Source organism: Xenopus tropicalis, chromosome 9 (genome assembly GCF_000004195.4).
Source record: "Xenopus tropicalis strain Nigerian chromosome 9, UCB_Xtro_10.0, whole genome shotgun sequence".
In the NCBI taxonomy this organism is placed as follows: Eukaryota; Metazoa; Chordata; class Amphibia; order Anura; family Pipidae; genus Xenopus; species Xenopus tropicalis.
This window is the reverse complement of record NC_030685.2, coordinates 45,911,611-45,934,240: the sequence shown is the minus strand read 5'-3', so window position 1 is coordinate 45,934,240 and position 22,630 is coordinate 45,911,611. Positions and strand designations below refer to the sequence as shown.

At 39.8% G+C, this 22,630-nt stretch overlaps 1 protein-coding gene across 1 annotated transcript in view; it reads left to right on the top strand.

Annotated features, from left to right (window-relative positions):
- The first annotated feature begins 1,319 nt into the window (after positions 1–1,319).
- sf3b1 (splicing factor 3b subunit 1) overlaps positions 1,320–22,630 on the top strand; it is an 81,013-nt gene continuing 59,702 nt past the window's right edge. Inside the window, exons 1-3 of the mRNA XM_031893603.1 lie at positions 1,320–1,439; positions 3,910–4,076; positions 16,676–16,774. Of these exons, the coding sequence (XP_031749463.1) occupies positions 1,412–1,439; positions 3,910–4,076; positions 16,676–16,774 (294 nt within the window). The 5' untranslated portion in view covers positions 1,320–1,411. The remainder of the gene's footprint in view (positions 1,440–3,909; positions 4,077–16,675; positions 16,775–22,630) is intronic.

The window sequence follows — 22,630 nt, the reverse complement described above, 5'->3', positions numbered from 1 at the left end:
ATACACACTGCTTTTACAATATTGTAGTATCTTGGGTGGGGCATACTTCAGTCATCATTGAAGACTTGGAAGAGGAAAACCCTGCAGTAGAGAAAACCACTGGGGAACAATAATTTGAAGGACTGACTGTGATATGGGGACAAACTAGCAGTAGAAAGTCTATTTTGGGGATGTAGAGTTTGAGAGTTGGCCCTGGGTGAAGTTGCTAATTAAGGTCCCAACAGCAACTTTATAGTCCCTCAAACAAATGCTGGCATAGGTGATGTAGCTTTAGGGCTCCCCTGTGTCAGTGAGCACCACTGTGCGAACTACAGAAGATGGGAGCAACAGAATGGTGCTGAGCACAACTATACTTTAGTGCAAGGAGCGCATCATGGCCTTTACTAAATTGGATTTTGCGCATAACCGACTACAGCCAATTTAGCAGAATCTGATCAGCAAGGCAATCATGATGACCTTTAATAAATGGGATTTTTTACATAACTGACTGGAGCCAACTTATTGCAAGCTGTACACTTGCACAACAGCAACTTTATCCCTCAAACAAATGCTGAAATTCTTTTGGCATAACTTTGCTGCTTTGATTTAAACAGGCCAGTGTGGTAACCCTGGCACTATCAGCTGGTTTGGAGGTGGTGTAGCTTCAGAGCTCCCCTGAATCAATGGGCGTCACTGTGCAAAATACAGAAAAGGAGACAGGAGTAACAAAAAGTAGAAAATCTATTTTGGGCATGTAGAGATGGAGAGTTGGCCCTGGGTGAAGTATCTAATTAATGACCCAACAGCAGCTTTATAGTCCTTCAAATGCTGGCGTAGGTGATGTAGATCTAGGTCTCCCCTGCATCAGTGGGTACCACTGTGCGAACTACAGAAGACGAAAGCAACAAAACAGTGTTGAGCGCAACTATACTTTAGTGCAAAGAGCGCATCATGGCCTTTACTAAATTGGACTACGGCCAATTCAGCAGAATCTCAACCGTACACGGGGCTGCTTCGGACTGTATATATTTCCGTTTCATGTCCTTTTAATTGTGGTGGGGCTAACCTATATGAACCCACCGCTTTGCGCAAAAATTACCTGGTAAGTGTAAGTAAGAGGTGAGATCAAGTAAGAGCCTCACTAACTGTAAAATGCTGCGACGTATTGCTGAAAATATAATGCATTTTAATTTTACTATTTATAACGTCGCTCACGGTACCGAATAACGGTACAAAACCTACGGATCACAAAACGTACTCCCACCATGCAGGATCTTACTCCCGGAAACCTAAAGCATAAAAACATTCTGTGACGCTTCTGGGCGGCCACCAATAGAGACCGCCCATTATTCTACGTATTAACAGAGCATGCGCCTAGTTACCTACGGAGGAGCTTTGGTGGCGTGTTGCCTCTTTTTTACGGTTTTACAAAATGGCGAAAATTGCGAAAACACACGAAGGTAAGAATAGAATACTAATGTTTCGGTGAAAGGGATAATTTGTAATTTCGGTTAGTAAGTCAGCCTTGTATACATGAAATGATGAATCTATAAACTTTCGGGAAACGTGAGAAGGCCTTACTGGCTATTAATTCTGTGCACACGCGAATAGTCAATGGAGTTGGATTAAAACAAACAGGATTTCGGTTACTCTGTCCTTTTAAGATTGTAATATATTTATGAATTCCGGTGACCTGTTGTTTTATTGTGGACCCGACGGAGGGTCAGAGAACGTCTTTTAATGTACTAACCTTTGTTTGTTTTTGGAGGCGAAACGTTTCTATTGGTTGTGTAGAAGGCAAGGAAGAGCAGTGGAATGCGAGGACATTCAACGTGTTTAGTTGCCCAAGTGATTTCAGATGTCAGTGGGCTGATGATAAAATACTTCAAATAGTCCGTTTGATCATTTTGTTTGTTGACCTGGAGTTAACCATACAGTTTGAATTGCCTTATGTGCCTATTTACTAAGGCTGAATTGCCTTGAAGGAGAAAGAATGGCTAAATCATTGGGGATGCTAAATCTTAGGTACCCCCCCAGTAATTGTAATTGCTTAACTTGTACCCCTGGAAAGGGCCCCCCATCCCCTTTAGCCTTTCCTTCTCCTTTGAGAATGTAAATCGCTGGCTGGATGGCATATGCAGCGCCGCAATTTGCCGAAGTTTCCTCTCAAGGCAACTTTAGCAAATTGCAGCGCCATGTATGCCACCCCACTGGCAATTTACATTCTAGCTGGTGGGATGGCATTGTGGGGAGATTTGTCGCCGCTCTTAGTAAACTGTTTTTTTCAGGGTGGCAGGAAACACAACACTGATCTGGCCAACATTGATAACTAAGGTATTTACCTGCTCTCCTAGGTCAGGGAAAATAGCAAGTAATGATAGCCTGACCTGTGTGGTGCATGAGGGATAAAAAGCTGCTGATCATTGGCAGTTTATTGGCCCGTGTATGGGGCCCTCAGACAGGACTGCCCTAACAATATCTGGGCAAGATTTCAATCAGAGAGGTTAAAAAAAAAAAAAAAAAACCCAGTCAGGGGGAGGAGTGCAATGGTTGTTGATGCAATCCCCGACTGTTTGCATCCCATAAATGTGATCTGAACGTTTGGGCCTAGAGCCAAATGATCAGATCAATCCGATATCCCCTACCTGTGTAGGTAAATTTTCGAACTTTCCTCTACTACGAATCAATGTAAAAAGGCTGTACAATGGTGGTGCCTGTTTGTCGCCACTGTTGTTAACACATTTGTTTTAGTATACAAGTAAAGACCTTGGTTTTCATACTGTAGGTTCTGTTTGTGAGTGAAATATCTGAAACAACAAGCCTAGAGAGTATAGGATCCATTGCCTGGAAAACCATTATCCAAAAAGACCATCACCCATAGAATTAATTTTAAAAAAATTCAAATTTTTAAAAGTCTACTTTTCTCTTAAATTATAAAGTAGCCCCTCATCTTCTATTCTCTTGATTCCCTGCACATACTTTGTGCTGCTGTCAGATACTGAGCTTGGGGACCGACGCACAATATACTGTATATATACAATATAAATGTAACGGTATAAGGCTGATTAGTGATTCATTTGGATTCAGTTAACATGGCAGCTGTGAAAACAGTGCAATTAGCAGCAGAATTTAATAACCAGACCTATAGCATTAGTTTATATGACAGGCCAGCCTTTTTTCTGCTTCATAATTTGCAACAACCCCTCAGCTTAGCTTCTCAACAGCCGCCCTAGCATGTGCACTGTCCTGGACAGTTCTAACAGAATCCAAGATGAGAAGCTCCTGTGACAACTGTAAAGACCTATATCATTGCTACTATAGAGATGCTGAAACTTTTGACTAGTGCAGTCAGTTTACTACTATTTTTAGGGTTTAGTTCTCCTTTAATACTTATTAGAGGCACAAAAATCCTGTGTTTTTTTTTTAGTAGACTTTAGGTATGGAGATCCAAATTAAGACACCATATCAAGAAAACCACAGTGTCTTCAAAATTGGGGTTATGTATAATCTACATGCTTAGATTGTGAGATGTTCAGGGCAGGGACCTCCTTCCTACTGTGTCTCATACCACATGGCACTTACTCCCTGTGTATTTATACTTGTATAAATAACACTTGTCCTCCCTGTGTGTAATATTTTATATTGTAAGATTGTACAGCGCTGCATACCCTTAAAAAAAAAAAAAAAAAACAACTTAAACTTAGTCTTCTCCCATCCAAAGTTAATATAAATTTGTCCTATACTAAATTTCCTAGAATTTCTTTTTTTGAGACTCTATCCTAATTTACATATCAATTATTAGCATTGAGCTGTTTGCAAGCTTGTTGTGAGTTTTTTTTTTTTTAAATTGTTACCTTTTCTTTATCTCTGGTTTCTAGTTGCTAACAAACTAATGTACCATTAAATATTTTAATATATTTTTCCAATCAGATATTGAAGCACAGATACGTGAAATTCAAGGAAAGAAGGTAGCCCTCGATGAGACACAAGGAGTTGGTCTTGATTCTACTGGATATTATGATCAAGAAATTTATGGTGGAAGTGATAGCAGATTTACTGGATATGTCACATCTATAGCAGCAAATGAGCAAGATGATGTAAGTTTGAATAATTTTGTTTGTTTAAAGAAATGTCAGTAATGTTGTTGTTGCCCTATCCTATACTATATATCTCATATTTTTCCCATACAGACTTGAAAAGGGAGGAAAGGCACAGGTTACATAAGCAGATAACAAATAAGCAAATACAATGGGAATCTTATCCAACTAATTTATCTATTTACGGCAGACGGGGAGATTAGTCGCCCGCGATATGCCACCCCACCGGCTTGAATGTGAATTGTCGGTGGGATGGCATACGTGGCGCCGCAATTTCGACTTGCCTTGAGAGGAAACTTCCACGATTTTGGGAAATCGCAACGCCGCATATGCCATCCCACCGGGGATTTATATTCAAGCCAGTGGGTTGGCATATCGGGGAGATTTGTCGCAGACGACTAATCTCTTCGTCTGCCATGGCCCTTAAAGGAACAGTAACACCAAAAAATAAAAGAGCTTTAAAGTAATAAAAATATAATGCACTGTTGCCCAGCACTGGTAAAACTGGTGTGTTTGCTACAGTATCAGTACTATAATTTATATAATAGGCTGCTGTGTACCCACGGGGGCAGCCATTCACGCTGGAAAAAAGGAGAAAAGGCACAGGTTATATAGCAGATAACAGATAAGTTCTGTAGAATACAATAGTGTTTTATGTGTTATCTGCGATGTGCCTGTGCCTTTTCTCCTTTGAATGGCTGCCTCCATGGCTACACAGCAGCTTATTTATATAAATTATAGTAGACTTTCTGAAGTAAACATACAACTTTTACCAGTGCAGGGCAGCAGCACATTATATTTTAGTTACTTTTATACACTTTCATTTTTGGGTGTTACTGTTCCTTTAACCTGTGCCTTTTCTCCTTTTTTCAGTTTCAATGTCTACTACGGCTACACAGCAGCTTTGTTTATATAAAGTATAGTAGCGTTTCTGAAGCAAACACACAACTTTTACCAGTGTAGGGCAATAGTACATAATATATTAATTTCATATGCATTTTTTGGTGTTACTCTTTGTTGAAGGGTAAAAACAAACAGGACGATTAGTTGTCGCGATTTTTAAAAATCGCTGCATAATTCCACATCTGAAATATGCGGTAGCCTTCAACAGTGCCCGATCAAAATCTTTTGTCCTGCCTGATCAATGAGATCCGATGCTTTTGCGATATGGGTCGTCTCGTTGATCTACGGTACACACACTAAATATCGTACGAAACAAGGTTTAGTTCGATAATATTGGTGCGTGTATGGCCACCTTATTATCACTGGGCACTTTGTTGAATTTTATAAACCATGGGTAAAAAAGCAGCCTATGTGCTGTTACCCTAACTATCCTGTATTTTCTACATTAATGATCAGTAAATTTACAGACTGCTTCTTAGTCACTATGCTTTACTTTTTTTTCGATGTTAAAGGGAAATTGCTGGTAGTACAGGATCAATTAGTAGTAAGGGGATAATTGGGTTTGAACCTCAGTTTTTTTTTTTCTCTGCAGCAACATAAATTATAGTAAATCATAGCTTCTGCAGTCTGCTTTAGTAATATTTATGTTCTTCCCTACACTCTCACAAAGCAATATTCAAGACAAGGTAACACCCTGTAACTAAACAATATGCAGTGATGTAGAAATCTTCCTGGATAAATAATCAGGCTTACAGTTAGCCAGAAAAGAAGTGAAAGGGGAATTTTTCTTCTCACAGATTACCAAAATCTAAACATGTAGATACATCATGGCACTGCTGCAGATATGAAGTATTAACCCTTTAAGTGCCAGCAGAATTTGACATTTCGGTTCCCCTCAGTGCCAGACGTTTTGTAAACATTCTGTGCTCTCAATTTAGGGGCTTTTACTGGGGGAAGGGTTAAGTTTAGGTAGGAAAACTATATATTGTTTTTTTTCAGGAGAACCTGAGCTTTCCAAATCTGCCAGAGTTTTTGTGTATTTCCACTTCTGGAACAAGATTTAGAGCTTGAAATACAAAAAAAGAAAAAATGCTATTTTTCATGATAAAGGGAGTTATACCAGAAACCTATTTTATTTTATGGACAAAAATTCAACTGATTTGGAAAGCCTCATGGCTCCCGAACGTGCCAATACCTGATATGTATAGTTTTATTGAGATTTCTGACTTCTATAGATCAAAAACTCCCAGCAGTAAATTACAAAATTTTCAAAGCATTACAGCAGAATACGGCATACTTTACATTCCAAAGCCAAAAATCCTGGAACATTAGGTTTACCCCAGGAAACCATATATTTTTGAACAGTACACATTCTGACGAATTCGAAATGGGTAACTATGTCTTCCAACTCCTAAGTACCAAACGGCAATGCTTTACTGAATTTAGCATTTTCTATAAAAAATTATGAAAATTCTAAAAAATCACCTCAAATCTTCCATTTTCAAACACCTTATCTCCCACATAACATTAGGTACCAAGAATACACACCCTAAATATGAAAGCCAAGGGTCCGCTGAACAGTTTGATGCCCATTGTGCATAGGATCACCGATGTATCTGGCATTTAGAGACCCCAAAAGGAAGTTAGTGCATACAAAGTGTATACGCTGCAATATAAGCTATCGGCATGTGCATTATGTGCCATAAGACCCCCTAACAGTACAGAGACCCTAGAAAACCATACATTTTCCGAAAGTACACATTCTGACACAAAAATGCGTAGATACAACTTTCTACTGCAAACTACCACAAACTACAAAGCTATGCTAAACAGAACGGTTTTTATGGCATTTCTGAAAATTGTCACAAAGCTTGCATTTTAACACATTATGTACCCGCACATTTTGTACCGTATCAACATAAAACTTTCTAAATATGAACGCCAGGGGTCTACTGAACAGTTTGATGCCCTATATGCATAGATTTACCAAACTATGTGGGGTACAGAGGCTCCCAAGTAAAAATAGTGCATATGAATTTTCACATAAGATGCTGCCGCTCATGCAGTTTTTGCACCCGGTATGTGTATTATGTGCCATAAGACCCCCTAACAGTACGGAGACCCTAGAAAACCATACATTTTTCTGAAAGTACACATTCTGACAAAACAAATGGATAAATACATCTTTCTACTGCAAACTACCAAACTACAAAGCTATGCTAAACAGAACGATTTATGTGACATTTCTCAAAATTGTCACAAAGCTTGCATGTTGCCCCATTATGTACCCCACATTTAGTAACATACCAACATAAAACACTCTAGGAATGAACACTTGTTTACTTGAACAGTTTGATGCCCAATATGCATAGATTTACCAAACTATGTGGGGTACAGAGGATGCCAAATTGAAATACAGCAGACAAAATGTCCATGTGCAAAGACAAGTAATAAAGAACAATGTGAAATGCAATAAAATTGATAAAATAAAAAAAAAAAAAATCACTAAAATGATTTTTTTTTCCTAATATCTGCGGTCAGAATAACAGTTTGAATATTTTGGCTAGGGCAAATTAGTTTTACAGACAAAGTCAAGCGAACAACAACTATGCATAACTGAAAATGCAATAAAATACCTAAAAATGCACCAAAATCACAGAAAATGTAGTAGAAACACCAAAATAATACACAAAAGGTATTGTGCAGTGCGGTTAGCAAATATGCTATCCACAATGGCAATAAAACATTTTTTTCAGGCAAGAATAAAAACGATGCGATAAAAAAAAAAAAATACAGAATTACATAAGTGTGTGTGTGTGTGTGTGTATGTGTACACACTAGGTAAAATGTGTTTTGTGTGTGTGCAAGTAAGTGCTGTGAATGTGTGAAACCCCCCCAAAAATGTATAAGTGTGTATTAGTGTAGTAAGTGTGTGATTGTGTGTTTTTTTTTTTTTGTGTGTGTATTTGGCACTTACTTGGGGTCTAGAAGGTGAGGATCTGCAGGAGAAACACAATAAGGGCACAGCAGCAGCAGCCCATGTGAGGGGGGGGGGGCAGAGGGGGAAGCTGGAGAAGGGAGAAGCAGTGCAGGGGAAAGCCATGTGCATGGCAGGTATGTTCTATGGGGCCCCTGGGCGATCGCGCCCCAGGGGCCACTCGTTCCCCCCCTGTGCTTGTTGTCTAGGGGCTGGGGAACGAGTGGGGAGCGAAGGAGCGGCTCCCAAATCCGGAAGTGCAGCAGGACGTAGAATCTACGTCCTGTGGCACTTAGGTACTTTGATACACAGGACATAGATTCTACATCCAGTGGCACTTAAAGGGTTAAAGGAGAAGGAAAGTCATTTTGGTACTTTACTGCCAATAGACTTGCCACATTAATGGCACCTAGAACAATTTATTCTGCAGAAACCATTGACATACCTGAGTAAACAGCTTTAGAAGCTTTCTCTGTTTTTTTTTTTTTAAGATCGCAGCTGCCATTTTAAGCAGCTTCCTTCCTGCAGTCTCTAGCCGTTAGAACTGAGATCACACATTCCTAAGGGAGCGGGGAGGGAGTTCTTAGCATTCTAGTGGGGGGGATCAGGAGTAAGGAGAGAACTGCGCAGTCTCTGGCCCTAGGAATTAAGGCTGTTTTTGAGAGAGGAAGTCAGGCACTGGAACATCATGTGTATAAAAAGAGACACGAAATCCAGTGTTTCTTTTGATAGAGGACTTTCTGTAAGTGATTATGGCTTTATTTACATAAACCTTTCAGATGAAGCTTACTTTGTTTTTACCTATCTTTCTCCTTTAACCCTTTCCCTGCCAACAGCGTACGGCGTACGTTGTTGCAGGGAAAGAGCTTATCTGCCAACAACATGCGCTGTACGTTGTTTGGCAGATAAGCATTCTCTCTGCAGAAGCGGCATGTGCCGCTTCGGCAGAGAGCTTTTAAGCATGACAGCCCCCTGGGCAACGAGCCAGGGGGGCTGTCAGGCCGGCCCTGCAACGCGATCGTTGCAGGGCCCCCCCCCCCAAGCAGCAGACGCATCGCGTCTGCTGCTCTTACCTTCCGGCTCCCTTCTGCTTCCTGCTTCCTCTCACGCCCCCGCGTGTGTTCACGCGAGATGGAGGACAGGACTGCAGCACCAGGACCAGGCAAGCTTCAGGACAGGTAAGGGAGATTTTTCTTTGCATTTATACACATTTATACACACTTACATACATTTACACACACATACAGCACACAATTTTGCATTTATTTTTTTTTTTTGTTTTTTTTGTTTTGCACACATATACACCTATATAGACTTTTATACACCTATACACACTAATATACACACTTACACACTGTCACACAACTTTTACACATGTATACACAAATATTTTTTATTTATTTTTTAAAAAATTTTTTTTACCACTTTGTTTTTAGTTTCTTTTTCTTAAAAACTGTTTATTATGACAGCGTGACTATTGGATCAGATATTCTGACCACTAATTACACTGTTGTGTGACTTATTTTGTTGTTTCACTAATTTGCACAATTTTTGTGGTTTTATTGCATTTTTATCCCTGTATTAGTATTCCTGATCTGTTTTTAGCGTAGCTTTGCCAGGTGTAACTTTGGTGTAGAAAAATAACTTTACCTATTTTGAATTCCTCAGAATGTGTACTTTCCAAAAATATATGGTTTCCTGGGGGTCTCTGTATAGTTTGGGGGTTTTACGACACATAATGCGTTGACAGGGGGCTCTGTATGCAAAAGCTGAGTTGGCAGGCGAGAAATGCATGTGCGCTATTTTCATTTTGGGGTCAGTGAATACCACAGACTTTGGTATATCTATGCATATTGGGCATCAAACTGTTCATTAGACCATAGGTGTTCCTATTTGGGGTGACTTGCCTTTGTACGCAAGAAATTGTGTGAGATAAATGCGGCAAATTGCAACATTTTTAGGCGATTTTCTGAAATGTCATAAAAACCAGTAACTGTAGGAAAGCTTTGCAGATTGGTACTTTGGTGTAGAAAGGACTCTTTACCCTTGTTGGATATATCAGAATGTGTACTTTCCAAAAATATATGGTTTCCTGGGGGTCTCTGTATAGTTTGGGGGTGTTACAGCAGATAATATGCTGAGAGGGGGCTCTTATGCAAAACCTGATTTGGCAGGCAAGAAATCCATATGCGCTATTTTCATTTTGGGGTCAGTACACACCACAGACTTTGGTATATCTATGCATATTGGGCATCAAACTGTTCAGTAGACCTCTGGTGTTCCTATTGGGGGTGATTTGCCATTGTACTCAAGATATTGTGTGAGATAAATGTGGCAAACTGCAAAATTTTTAGGCGATTTTCTGAAATATCATAAAAACCACTAACTTTAGAAAAGCTTTGCGGCTTGGTACTTTGGTGTAGAAAGGACTCTTTACCCATGTTGGATTTGTCAGAATGTGTAATTTCCAAAAATATATGGTTTTCTGGGTTTTTCTGTATAGTTTGGGGGTGTTACTGCACATAATACACTGACAGGGGGCTCTGTGTGCAAAAGCTGAGCTGGCAGGCGAGAAATCCTTATGCTCTATTTTCATTTTGGGGTCAGTACTTACCACAGACTTTGGTATATCTATGCATATTGGGCATCAAACTGTTCAGTAGACCTCTGGTGTTCCTATTGGGGGTGATTTGCCATTGTACGCAAGATATTGTATGAGATAAATGCGGCAAACTGCAACATTTTTAGGCGATTTTCTGAAATATCACAAAAATCAGCAAACTTAGGAAACCTTTGCGGCTTGGTACTTTGGAGTAGAAAGACATGGATACCCATTATAGATTCGAGGGAATGTGTACTTTACAAAAATATATGGCTTTCTGGGGTGAGTGTACTTTTTTGTAGCATTATCCCACATAAAGGATGTAAATGTGTTGATTTTCTGAAATGACGCATCATATGGGGGTATGTTCCCATTGGGGCCCCTACATGCCACATACTTAGGTAAACCTATACAAACTGGGCATCAAACTGTTCAGTGGACCACTGGCATTCAAAATCAGGGTGTTTTATCTTGGTACCTAATGCTATGTGGGAGATAAGATGCTGCAAAGTGGAAGCTTTGAGCGGATTTTTGGAAATGTCATCAAAATTGCTAACTTTAGAAATGCTTTGTGGCTTGGTACTTTGGTGTAGAAAGACATGGGTACCTATTTTAGATTCGGGGGAATGTGCACTTTCCAAAAATATATGGCTTTCTGGGGTGAGCGTACTTTTTTGTAGCATTATCCCACATAAAGTATGTAAATGTGTTGATTTTGCAGGAGCTGAAATGACAGAAATGATAGATCATTATGGGGTATGTTCACATTGGGGCCCCTACTTGCCACATACTTATGTCAACCTATACATATTGGGCATCAAACTGTTCAGTGGACCCCTGGAGTTCAAATTTAGGGTGTTTTATCTTGGTACCTAATGCTATGTGGGATATAAGATGCTGCAAAGTGGAAGCTTTGAAGGGATTTTTGGAAATGTCATCAAAATTGCTAACTTTAGAAAAGCTGTGCGGCTTGGTACTTTGGAGTAGAAAGACACAGGTACCCATTTTAGATTCGGGGGAATGTGTACTTTCCAAAAATATATGACTTTCTGGGGTGAGCTTACTTTTTACTAGCTTCATCCCACATATAATGATGTAAATGTGTTGATTTTGCAGGAGCTGAAATTACAGAAATGATAGATCATATCTGGGTATGTTCCCATTTGGGCCCCTACATGCCACATACTTAGGTAAACCTATACATATTTGGCATCAAACTGTTCAGTGGACCCCTGGCATTCAAATTTAGGGTGTTTTATCTTGGTACCTAATGCTATGTGGGAGATAAGGTGCTGGAAACTGGAAGCTTTGAAGGGATTTTTGGAAATTTCATCAAAATTGCAAACTTTAGAAATGCTTTGCGGCTTGCTACTTTGGAGTAGAAAGACACGGGTACCCATTTTAGATTTGGGGGAATGTGTACTTTCCAAAAATATATGACTTTCTAGGGTGAGCATACTTTTTACTAGCTTTATCCCACATATAATGATGTAAATGTGTTGATTTTGCAGGAGCTGAAATGACAGAAATGATAGATCATATGGGGGTATGTTCACATTGGGGCCCCTACATGCCACATACTTAGGTAAACCTATACATATTGGGCATCAAACTGTTCAGTGGACCCCTGGCGTTCATATTTAGGGTGTTTTATTTGGTTACTTTATGACCTGTAGGAGATAAGATACTATAGACTCGAAGCTTTGAAGCGATTTTTTAAAAACTTCAAAAATTTTGATAAAAACCTATAACTTTAGGAAAGCATTGTGACTTGATAGTTTGGAGTAGACAGACAATTGTGCCTATTCTGGATTCCCCAGAATCTGTTCTTTCCAGAAATGTGTAATTTTCTGGGATAAACCTTCTGTGAGTGGAAGTTTTGGCCTTGAAATCTAAAGTATGCAGCTATGTGAAGCAGTGCTTTGGAAATTTGGTAGTGTACTGCTGGGAGTTTTTGACCTATACAAGTGAGAAATATCCATAAAACTATATATATTTGGTATTGGCACGTTCAGGAGACATGGGACATTCCAAATCAGTTGTATTTTTGTGCATAAAATAATTTTTGTTTCTGGTATATGTTTATATTATGGAAAATATGATTTTTTTAAAAAATTTATTCATTTGGAAGCCTATATCTTGTTACAGAATTGGAATTACACCAAAATTCTACCATATTTTGAAAGCTTAGTTTGTCCTGAAAAAAACAATATATTGTTTTCCTGGGTAAACTAAAAGTACCCCAGAGGAAAGGCCCCTAAAGTGAAACAGTGCAAAATGTTCAAAAACTGTGGCAATACAAGTTCCGCTTTGACCAAAACGGCTGGCAGTGAAAGGGTTAAATGTATATGAACGAATGCAAGAAATTTTAACTGGAAAAGTAAATGACTAACGCCAGTGGATAAGCATTACAATGCCACTGCTGAAACTTGTCTGACAACTTTGAAGTAAAGCAAAGCTGTACCATATTCAAAAGAGATAGTTGAAAGTAAAGGGATCTTTGTTATATGCAGTTGAAACTCAGGATAAAGGATAATTTCCAGCTAATTACCAATACAAATACTTATTATATTCTATTGAAATGTAATAATTTAAGCATTTATTACAAGAATCTGTACTTGCAATAATACTTCAAGAAGTTGTAATTGCAATCCATATTTAAATATTTTGATTGTAGCTGGTAATGCATCTGCATCAAATAGGGTGCGACAGATATTCTTCCATATTTTGAGTCTGAATGTGGTGTTGGCGGTGCTAGCAAAATGGTTCCAGGTGCCTTTTAATGTTGATACGTATTGGGCGTTGCTTAACCATGCCCAGTACCTCATCAAGATCAAATGACTCTTGTTAATTAAGGAATTTTTGCAATTTACATTTTTAAGTTAATGCCACACCATGCGTATGGTGTATATTTTCGGCAAGCCGAGGATAATTTTCCTTTAAAATGCCCCAATAAGTACAATTTTGGCTTCCAATTGTAGAAACCGTGTTGTACGCCTCTGAAGCACATAAACAATGCAGACCCCTTATTCATTTTCAGGACCTTCTTTAAAGTTAATTACTACTTAAAGGAACAGTTCAGTGTAAAAATGAAACTGGGTAAAATGGATAGACTGTGCAAAATAAAAAATAATTGTAATATAGTTAGGCAAAAATGTAATCTATAAAGGCTGGAGTGGGCGGATGTATAACATAATAGCCAAACTCTACTTCATGCTTTCAGCTCTCTAACCTCTTGGGGCAAAAACACGTGGGGCGTTTAGTCACCGCGATTTTTAGCAAAGCAACTCTCTGCGACTTTTTGCCATAGAGGATTATGAGCATCGCTGTGATAATTTGTGGGGCCAATTTCGTTGCACCAGTCGCCCACGATTCACCCTGTGTGTCTTCACCCTTAGTTAGTCAGTGAATTTCGGGGGGGGAGGGGCATAATTGTTCAGTTAGTTTGTGAGCACACAGGTTAGATTTAGGGCTCTGGCACACGGGGGAGATTAGTCGCTTGCGACAAAACTCCCTGCTCGCGGGCGACTAATCTCCCCGAGTTGCCATGACCCGCCATCCCGCCGGCGAACATGTAAGTCGCCGGCGGGATGGCACACGCGGTGGCGCGATTTCCCGAAATTTCGGGCAATCGCGCTGCCGCGGGATGGCGGGTCATGGCAACCAGAGCCTTAAGGGCTCTGGTACACGGGGAGATAAGTCGCCCGCGGCAAAACTCCCTGCTCGCGGGCGACTAATCTCCCCGAGTTGCCTTCCCCCTGCCATCCCACCGGCGAACATGTAAGTCGCCGGTGGGATGGCAGACGCGGCAGGGCGATTTGCGCGAAATCGCGCTGCCGCGTCTGCCATCCCGCCGGCGACTTACATGTTCGCCGGTGGGAAGGCAACTCGGGGAGATTAGTCGCCCGCGAGCAGGGAGTTTTGCCGCGGGCGACTAATCTCCCCGTGTACCAGAGCCCTAAATGCAAACTAACTGAACAGTTATGTCACATATGCCCCCCCCCCTTCCTTCAAGTCACTGGTTACTAAAGGTGGCCATACACGGACCGATTTTTTACTTACAAACGACCGATTCCCGAACGATCCGATGCTATCGTTAAGTTATCGTATAGTTGGTGGTGTACGAACGATCGTCGGCCCACTAAACAAGCCGACATTATCGTCCCCAAAATCGATCGGCCAGGTTTAAAAATTTTGGTCGTTTAACGATAAAATCTGCCAGTTGGTGTGAGTGTCAGACATTTGTCTTTCAACGATTGTTCTCTGCGCATGTCACGATTGCCAGCAGCAGAAGTCAACGACATCGATCGTACGTAGATGTACGATCGTAGGTATTTTACGATAATGATGCGACAAAATCTTTCCCGAATTATCGTTGCCCGTGGATGGCATATCGTATGGGAACTCGATCGCCATACGATCGTTTGTCGATATAATCGTTCATCGCACAACGAGCGAAATCGCCTCGTGTATGGCCACCTTAATTGCTAACAGCTTAGACATCAGCCCACTGCTGCCTTTATAGATAAAAATGCCCATGAAATTGCTTTTATAATATTTAACAATGTAAGCAATAATACTTTACTGGAAAAATTATTTATTAGTGCAACTAAACTGTTGCACAATAGTAGGTTGTTGTATGCTACAGGTATAGGACCTATTCTCCAGAATGCTCGGGACCAAGGGTATTCCGGATAAGGGGTCTTTCTGTAATTTAGAACTCCATTATTATTAATATATTATTAAAACCACTAGTATTGGAACATAGTAACATAGTAAGTTGGGTTGAAAAAAGACATACGTCCATCAAGTTCAACCATAATGCCTATATATAACCTGCCTAACTACTAGTTGATCCAGAGGAAGGCATATAGGAACACCTATAGGTTTTTTTACCCATTAATTTCACATTTTCTTTTTTCTTTGCATATATTGCACTTGGGGAAGCTCCTGGGGTATTTTCCCCCCTCCATCTCAGTACACTACCTGATTCTGAGCTTTCAGAATGAGCCAGTGCTACACATTAGAACTGCTTTCAGATAAGCTATTGTTTCTCCTACTCCATGGAACTGAAGGAATCAAAACCTGATTATTTTTTTTTAAAATTGTTTTTATTTATTTTTGTGTAACAATCGGGTTACACATATGCAGGATATTATCTTTTGAAAGTAAAACCTTATTTTTAATGTTGAGTGCTATCTACCACAATGCAATGCAGGTGTCTGGTAGCAGCTATCTTGCTACCTTCCTATTCTTTTACTGATCGACTGTTAGTTGGGGGAAAAGGGAGGTAGGTGACCTCACTCCAACTTGCAGCGCAGCAGTAAATAGTACATGAAGTTTATGAGAGAATAAGTCAAATAGCTGTAGCACCCTGGGAAAAGAATATGGCTAGCAGAAGGGGCAGAAGTTTTTTGTTTTTTTTTTTTACCATTTTTTAAGTACAGGTATAGGACCTGTTATCTGGAATGCTTGGGTCCAAGGGTTTTCCGGATTAGGGGTCATTCCGTAATTTGGATCTCCATACCTTAAGTCTACTAAAGAATCAATAAACCATTTAATTAAACCCAATAGGATTGTTTTGCATCCAATAAGGATTATTTATATCTAAATTGAGATTAATTACTAGGTACTGTTTTTTACTATAGAGAAAAAACTTATGTATAGTTGAAAAATACAGTGTCATACAAAATGGATAAATATGTATTTCTAAGAGCGCCACAGTGTGACCTGAATGTATAAACATTGTCATATTAAGCATATATTTGCATTAACTGTACCCTACTTTATGGGAAAGGCAGGGGAATAACTTTTGGATTTTGGTAAACTCAAACAAGTATAGCACACTGCTTTAAGTTGCTACTACACAGATTTCACCAATTGTCTACTTAACTTTCTTCACTCCTAATTTTGGTCTGGTGGCTGTTTTTCACTGGCTTTCTCATCCACTGCTTCATCTCGAAAGAAAAGGGTGACTGGGTGTTTTATTAAATTGTAATTTGTATTCTAAATGTTATGATGTGGAAACTTTATACCTAATGATTTTCACTAAAAGAACATGAATGGCACATAATTGATTATTTTAATTGTGTTTTTATGATTTATTTTTTTTTACAGGATGATGATGATATTTCTTCAGCAACCTTTGAACAGAAGAAGCCAGGATATCATGCTCCAGTGGCATTATTGAATGACATCCCTCAGTCCACTGAACAGGTAAATGCTAACTGTGGAATTCATAAATTATATTCACATCATTGTCAGTTGGCTACAACAGCACTGGAAATGGAAGAAAAGGAAATGTAATTTGAGGTAGAAACACCCAGTTTAATAAATGAATTACTAAAACATAGTTGAATTTTTAGTATGGCTTCAATTTTAATGCAATTAGCACCAGCAGCCATCTTATTGAAATAGCAACTTTAATACTAAACCGCACGTGTGAGTTGTTAAAGGAACAGTAACACCAAAAAATGAAAGTGTTTTAAAGTAATTAAAATATAATGTACAGTTGCCTGCACTGGTAAAACTGGTAAGTTTGCAACAGAAACACTACTATAGTTTATATAAATGAGCTGCTATGTCAACACTGGGGCAGCCATTGAAGCTGGGTAAAAGGAGAAAAGGCACAGGCACATAGCAGGTAACAGATAAGCTTTGTAGAATATAATGGGGTTTTATCTGTTATCTGCTAAGTAACCTGTGCCTTTTCTCCTGTAAATGGCTGCCCCCATGGCAACACAGAAGCTTTATTATTTAAACTATAGTAGTGTTTCTAAGGAAAACACACCAGTTGTACCAGTGCAGGGCAGCATTAAATGATAAAGTAATTACTTTTATACACTTTCATTTTTTGGTGTTACTGTCCCTTTAACTGTAAGGGAATTGTGATTTGGGACACTGGGTAGATATGTTTATCCCTTTTACTGCCAGATTTTCACAATTATTGTACAATAAATTCAAAATACTAAATTTAATACATATTAAATTATGTGTAAAAAATACAGCCGATTCCTCCTAGGCACTGAAATATATGTATAGTTTAGTTTTATAGAGATAACTGTCTTGTGTAGATGAACCCCTTTCCTCACAGTACAATACCGAGCATTGCTCCAGAAATACACATATATTAGATTGGAAGGCCAGTAAGGCCAGAAACCTGACCTATAGCTTTTTAGGTACAAAGACAAAATGCTTTAAAATTGGTGATCTGATATCTAAAAAAAGATGAAACAAAACAATTTTTCAGTGGGAATGAAATGTATAACCCACTCCAGATACCTTGTGCTTCGGTTTAAACAAAAAAAAAATACTTAACTCTGGAGCGCCCTCCTCTGTCCAGACTTCTCAGATGAGGTCTTATGGGGTAAAATAAAATAAATAATAAAAAAAAAATAATAGCGTAATATAGTAATGAGATATTAATAATCACCCCTCTAAAAGGTGTTTATATCTAAAACAAATCTAGTGAACACCGCTACTAAATTTACTTCACTTTTCTGTGAAAACACATAAATACAATCCACCGCGAAATGTTTAAAGTTCGTGTCTATTTAAATAGGTGAATTTCCGTATTTCACACTCTTCTGTGACTTCTTTTTATCCTTAGCCAATTGTGCATATACTTACAGACCAACACTGTGGTCTTGGAGCTTGTAACAAATTCCCTCGTGGTTGAACTATAACTCCCAGCTTCTCTTTTTCCACTTTCTCCTGCTGCTGGACAAATATACAACGGACATGTGTAAAATCCTAAAACTTTATTCTAAAACATATTAAAAGTTTAAACTCACAAACGCCATAAAAATTGCGCCCATCGGGAGTCCTTTTGTAAAGAGCGTCGGATCCTTGCTTGCTTATCAGTCTCTTTATGCGATCTGCAGTACTCGCTTTGATCCTGGCTTGCAAATCTCTCCGTTCGCGTTCTCCCTTTGGCGTCTCTCTCCACCGCAGCGGTGGAAATTCACTTATTTAAATAGACACGAACTTTAAACATTTCGCAGTGGATTGTATTTGTGTTTTCACAGAAAAGTGAAGTAAATTTAGTAGTGGTGTTCACTAGATTTGTTTTAGATATAAACACGTTTTAGAGGGGTGATTATTAATATCTCATTACTGTATTACGCTATTTTTTTTATTTTTATTATTTATTTTATTTTACCCCATAAGACCTCATCTGAGAAGTCTGGACAGAGGAGGGCGCTCCAGAATTAAGTATTTATCTAAAAAAAGATACCACATGGATATGGCTTTTAGTGATCCAAAATGTTAATCTATAAGTTTTATTGCAAAAACAGACCGAGCAAGTTTATGTGTAATAATAAATTCACCTAAACTGTAAGTTATCCTTTGAAAAACTTACATTTTTGACTAAAGATAAAAAACAAAAACCCCTTAAATGTGTTTTTTCCTACTCCAAATTACAATCAGGTTGTGAAAAACACTTGTAGCATCCCTCCCATCTGTCCCGATTTTTGTGGCACAGTCCCTCTTTTGCTAGCTTAACCCGCAGTCCCGGATTGTTACTGAAAAGTGTCTCATTTCCCTTTGATCTTCTGAAGCTAAAAAAGATACAAATTTCATTAAAAGTACCTTTTGGCAAAGAGCCCAGAAATCTTAATGAGAGTCACCTGCACTTAGAAACATTGTTTCTTGCTGTTAATTAAAAAAGTGGGCTTTTGGCAGAGAGCCCAGAAAGGTAAAAAGCCCCACCTGCACAGAGATACAATTGTAACTAATAAGCTAAACAGGGTCCTGTTTTATGTGTTACTACAGTTTTGCTGAAAAAGTTGAAATTGCCCTTTAAGCTGCAAGTCTCGGTTCCCCTAAGGCTAATGTCAGACAAGGCGAATATTTTCAGCAAGCTGAAAAACGCTTGCCGAAAATAACGTTTGTGCTTGCACCCGAATGAATGGAATACGCTCAGGTGCAGGCACATGTAGCCGATATTAGCAAAAAAAAACATGAGAGAATGCAAAGTCTTGGGTTTTTATGCGTGTTTCGGCTACATGTGCCTGCAGCCAAGCGCATTCCATTCATTTGGGTGCAGGCACAAGTAGAAGGAGTATGGCGGTATTTTCGGCAAGTGTTCTTCAGCAGGTAGAGCAGATAATATACAGTTTGATTAACAGATCAAATTATTAATTACAATTACTTTAACTTACCATTCAGCCCTTCCTAGATGTTGCCTGGATGGCGCATACACAGTATTTTGGGGTTATGCAAAACTCTCCTCAAAAACAGTGTCCACAAAATTGCGCTTGCTTGCTGGGATTGCAGATTCCAAGGCAGAAAAAAAGAATATAAATAATTTATAGTTTTTGTATAGTTTGTACAATGTAAGTAAAGTTTATTTTGTTTGGTGGCGTGGCCTGACTGCTCATGGGGTAAGACGTGCTTTGGGAGAGCTCCGTGTACTCTTCAATAATCCTGGGTAAATACTGTGCTGGAGGAAACCGGGACTGGCTGCTGAAGGGGTAACAAATTCCCTACTAACTATGAAAGGTAAAAATCGGCACAATAAGCGGAAATCAGAGCCGCACAAGCCACTGAGCCTTTCAATATGGCTCCCGAGCCCGCGCCACCTGATTTGAGTGTGCAGACTGAGGCACCCCAGTCACAACCAATGCTGCATGATCTACTAAAGGCTGTACAACAATGCCAACAAACTTGCCAAGCCACCATTATAACAAAAACAGACTAACTAAAAGCCGAGCTGTCGCTGATCAAACATGATATGCAACAAATAAGGGAACGCACTATCGCGGCGGAGGCCCGAATCTCCGCTCTAGAAGACTTGAGTCATCCCTTAAAACAAACCACCCACGACCTCCAACAACAGGTTGAAATGTGGCGGAAGAAAGTGGATGACCTTGAGAACAGCGAGAAGGAGCAATATCCAATTTATAGGCCTTCCTGAACGCGATAAAGGAGACCACCAAGAGACCTTTGTGGAAAGACTCCTTAAGATATGGGCTGGCCCCGACAATCTTAACGACCGCATTCTCGGTGGAACGGGCGCATAGAGTACCATCAAGGCTCCTAATCCCGGGCGCTCCACAGTGGCCGCTGATTGCGTGCATCCACAACTGCAAAGACAGAGATAAGCTTCTCACAATAGCCCGCAAGAACGGGCAAATAAAGCACAACAATGCAAACATTTCTCTCTACCCCGACTACTCAGCGGAGCTCCAGAGACAACAAGCTCGATTTCTCGAAATAAAAAGAGCCTACGGCAGAAAGAGATTCCCCCTACACCATGATCTACCCGCCGAAACTCCGGGTGCAAACTACCATGGGCATCAAGTTCTTCGAATCCCCGACGGACGCCTGCAACTGGCTGGACTCTCTGGGACGGTAATGTATAAACGCACCTACACCACAACTGCCACAGAAGCCCACCGGGCTTATTATCCCACCACTCTTAATCTAACAGCAAGCAATACTGGACACACAGACTTACTACAACCTGCTTGACACATCTCACCTGACCTCACTTGCACCCCTGCTCAGACCCTGAGACAAGGGAGAAACCTACATGGCGGATTGTAACACTACCGGACTGATTATCGGCTTAGAGACAGGCGTCAGCTACCTATATATGTGAAGGCCGCAGATTGCCCGCACCACCTCCAACACCAAATCGGAAGGGTAACATGGCCCAGGAGCTAACACCCACTCCCCCCAAATATCTTGGGTGGACACTCTGGTTAAGGGTTAGTTCTACCCTGATACAAGTTATGGTTTCGGGAAAAGTAGCCTCTAAAAGTTTTGAAATGGGGGCACGGGAAGGGAAGTTGGGTTTACTATATGTTCTAACAAGTTTTACCTATATTCATGCATACGGTTATACGGTGACAATATACAAGAGAAAATGATAAGGGCAACAGACACAACACAACTAAGGGGAAGAACTGGTAGGGAAAGGTACCTAAGGGATTATGCTCGGCCCTCTCCCCTCTTTAACAATGGCAGGTAACCTAAAGCTTAGATCCTGGAATGCAAGGGCACTCAACGACCCCATCAAGAGATGCACTGCGTTAACCTATACCAAAAGGCAAAACCCTGACATCCTCCTTATGCAGGAAACACACCTCACTGGGTCTACAGTACTGGCTCTTAAAGGAACAGTAACACCAAAAAATGAAAGTGTATAAAAGTAACTAAAATATAATGTGCTGCTGCCCTGCACTGGTAAAAGTTGTATGTTTACTTCAGAAAGTCTACTATAATTTATATAAATAAGCTGCTATGTAGCCATGGAGGCAGCCATTCAAAGGAGAAAAGGTACAGGCACGTAGCAGATAACACATAAAACACTATTGTATTCTACAGAATTTATCTGTTATCTGCTATGTAACCTATGCCTTTTCTCCTTTTTTCCAGCTTGAATGGCTACCCCCGTGGCTACACAGCAGCTTATTATATAAATTATAGTAGTGTTACTTTAGCAAACACACCAGTTTTACCAGTGCAGGGCAACAGTGCATTATATTTTTATTACTTTAAAGCTCTTTCATTTTTTGGTGTTACTGTTCCTTTAAAAAGCTCTGGGTAGGTTGGAGCTACCACTCCACATACCTCAGTTTATACAGGAGGTGTCTTAACACTGATAAATAAGAGGGTAATTTTTAAGATACTAAACCTAAAAACAGACCATAAAGGCAGATATGTCTTTATTCATTGTAAAATTTTCTCTAGAGAATGTATATTGGCTAATGTATACATCCCCCCCCCCCCACCACCACCATTTTCGGAAGAGGTGTTGATTGAACTAGCTAAATTTACTCTCTAATACCCTAATGCTACCATCTTAAGGGCAGAATACTTTAACACCACAGCTAATCCCATCAAAGATAGATGGAAACGAGATGGCAGAAGCGGAACTGGGGATTAACCCTAAATTCAACACTTGGCTCCAATCCTTAGATCTCATAGATACATGAAGAATATTTCACCCCTCCGTTCAACAATCCTCCTGCTATTCCAAATCCCATTTGAGTCTATCTGGAATAGACTTGATCCTTACCTCCAAAATACTACTGCCAACAATCCAGAGCATAGAATACCTGC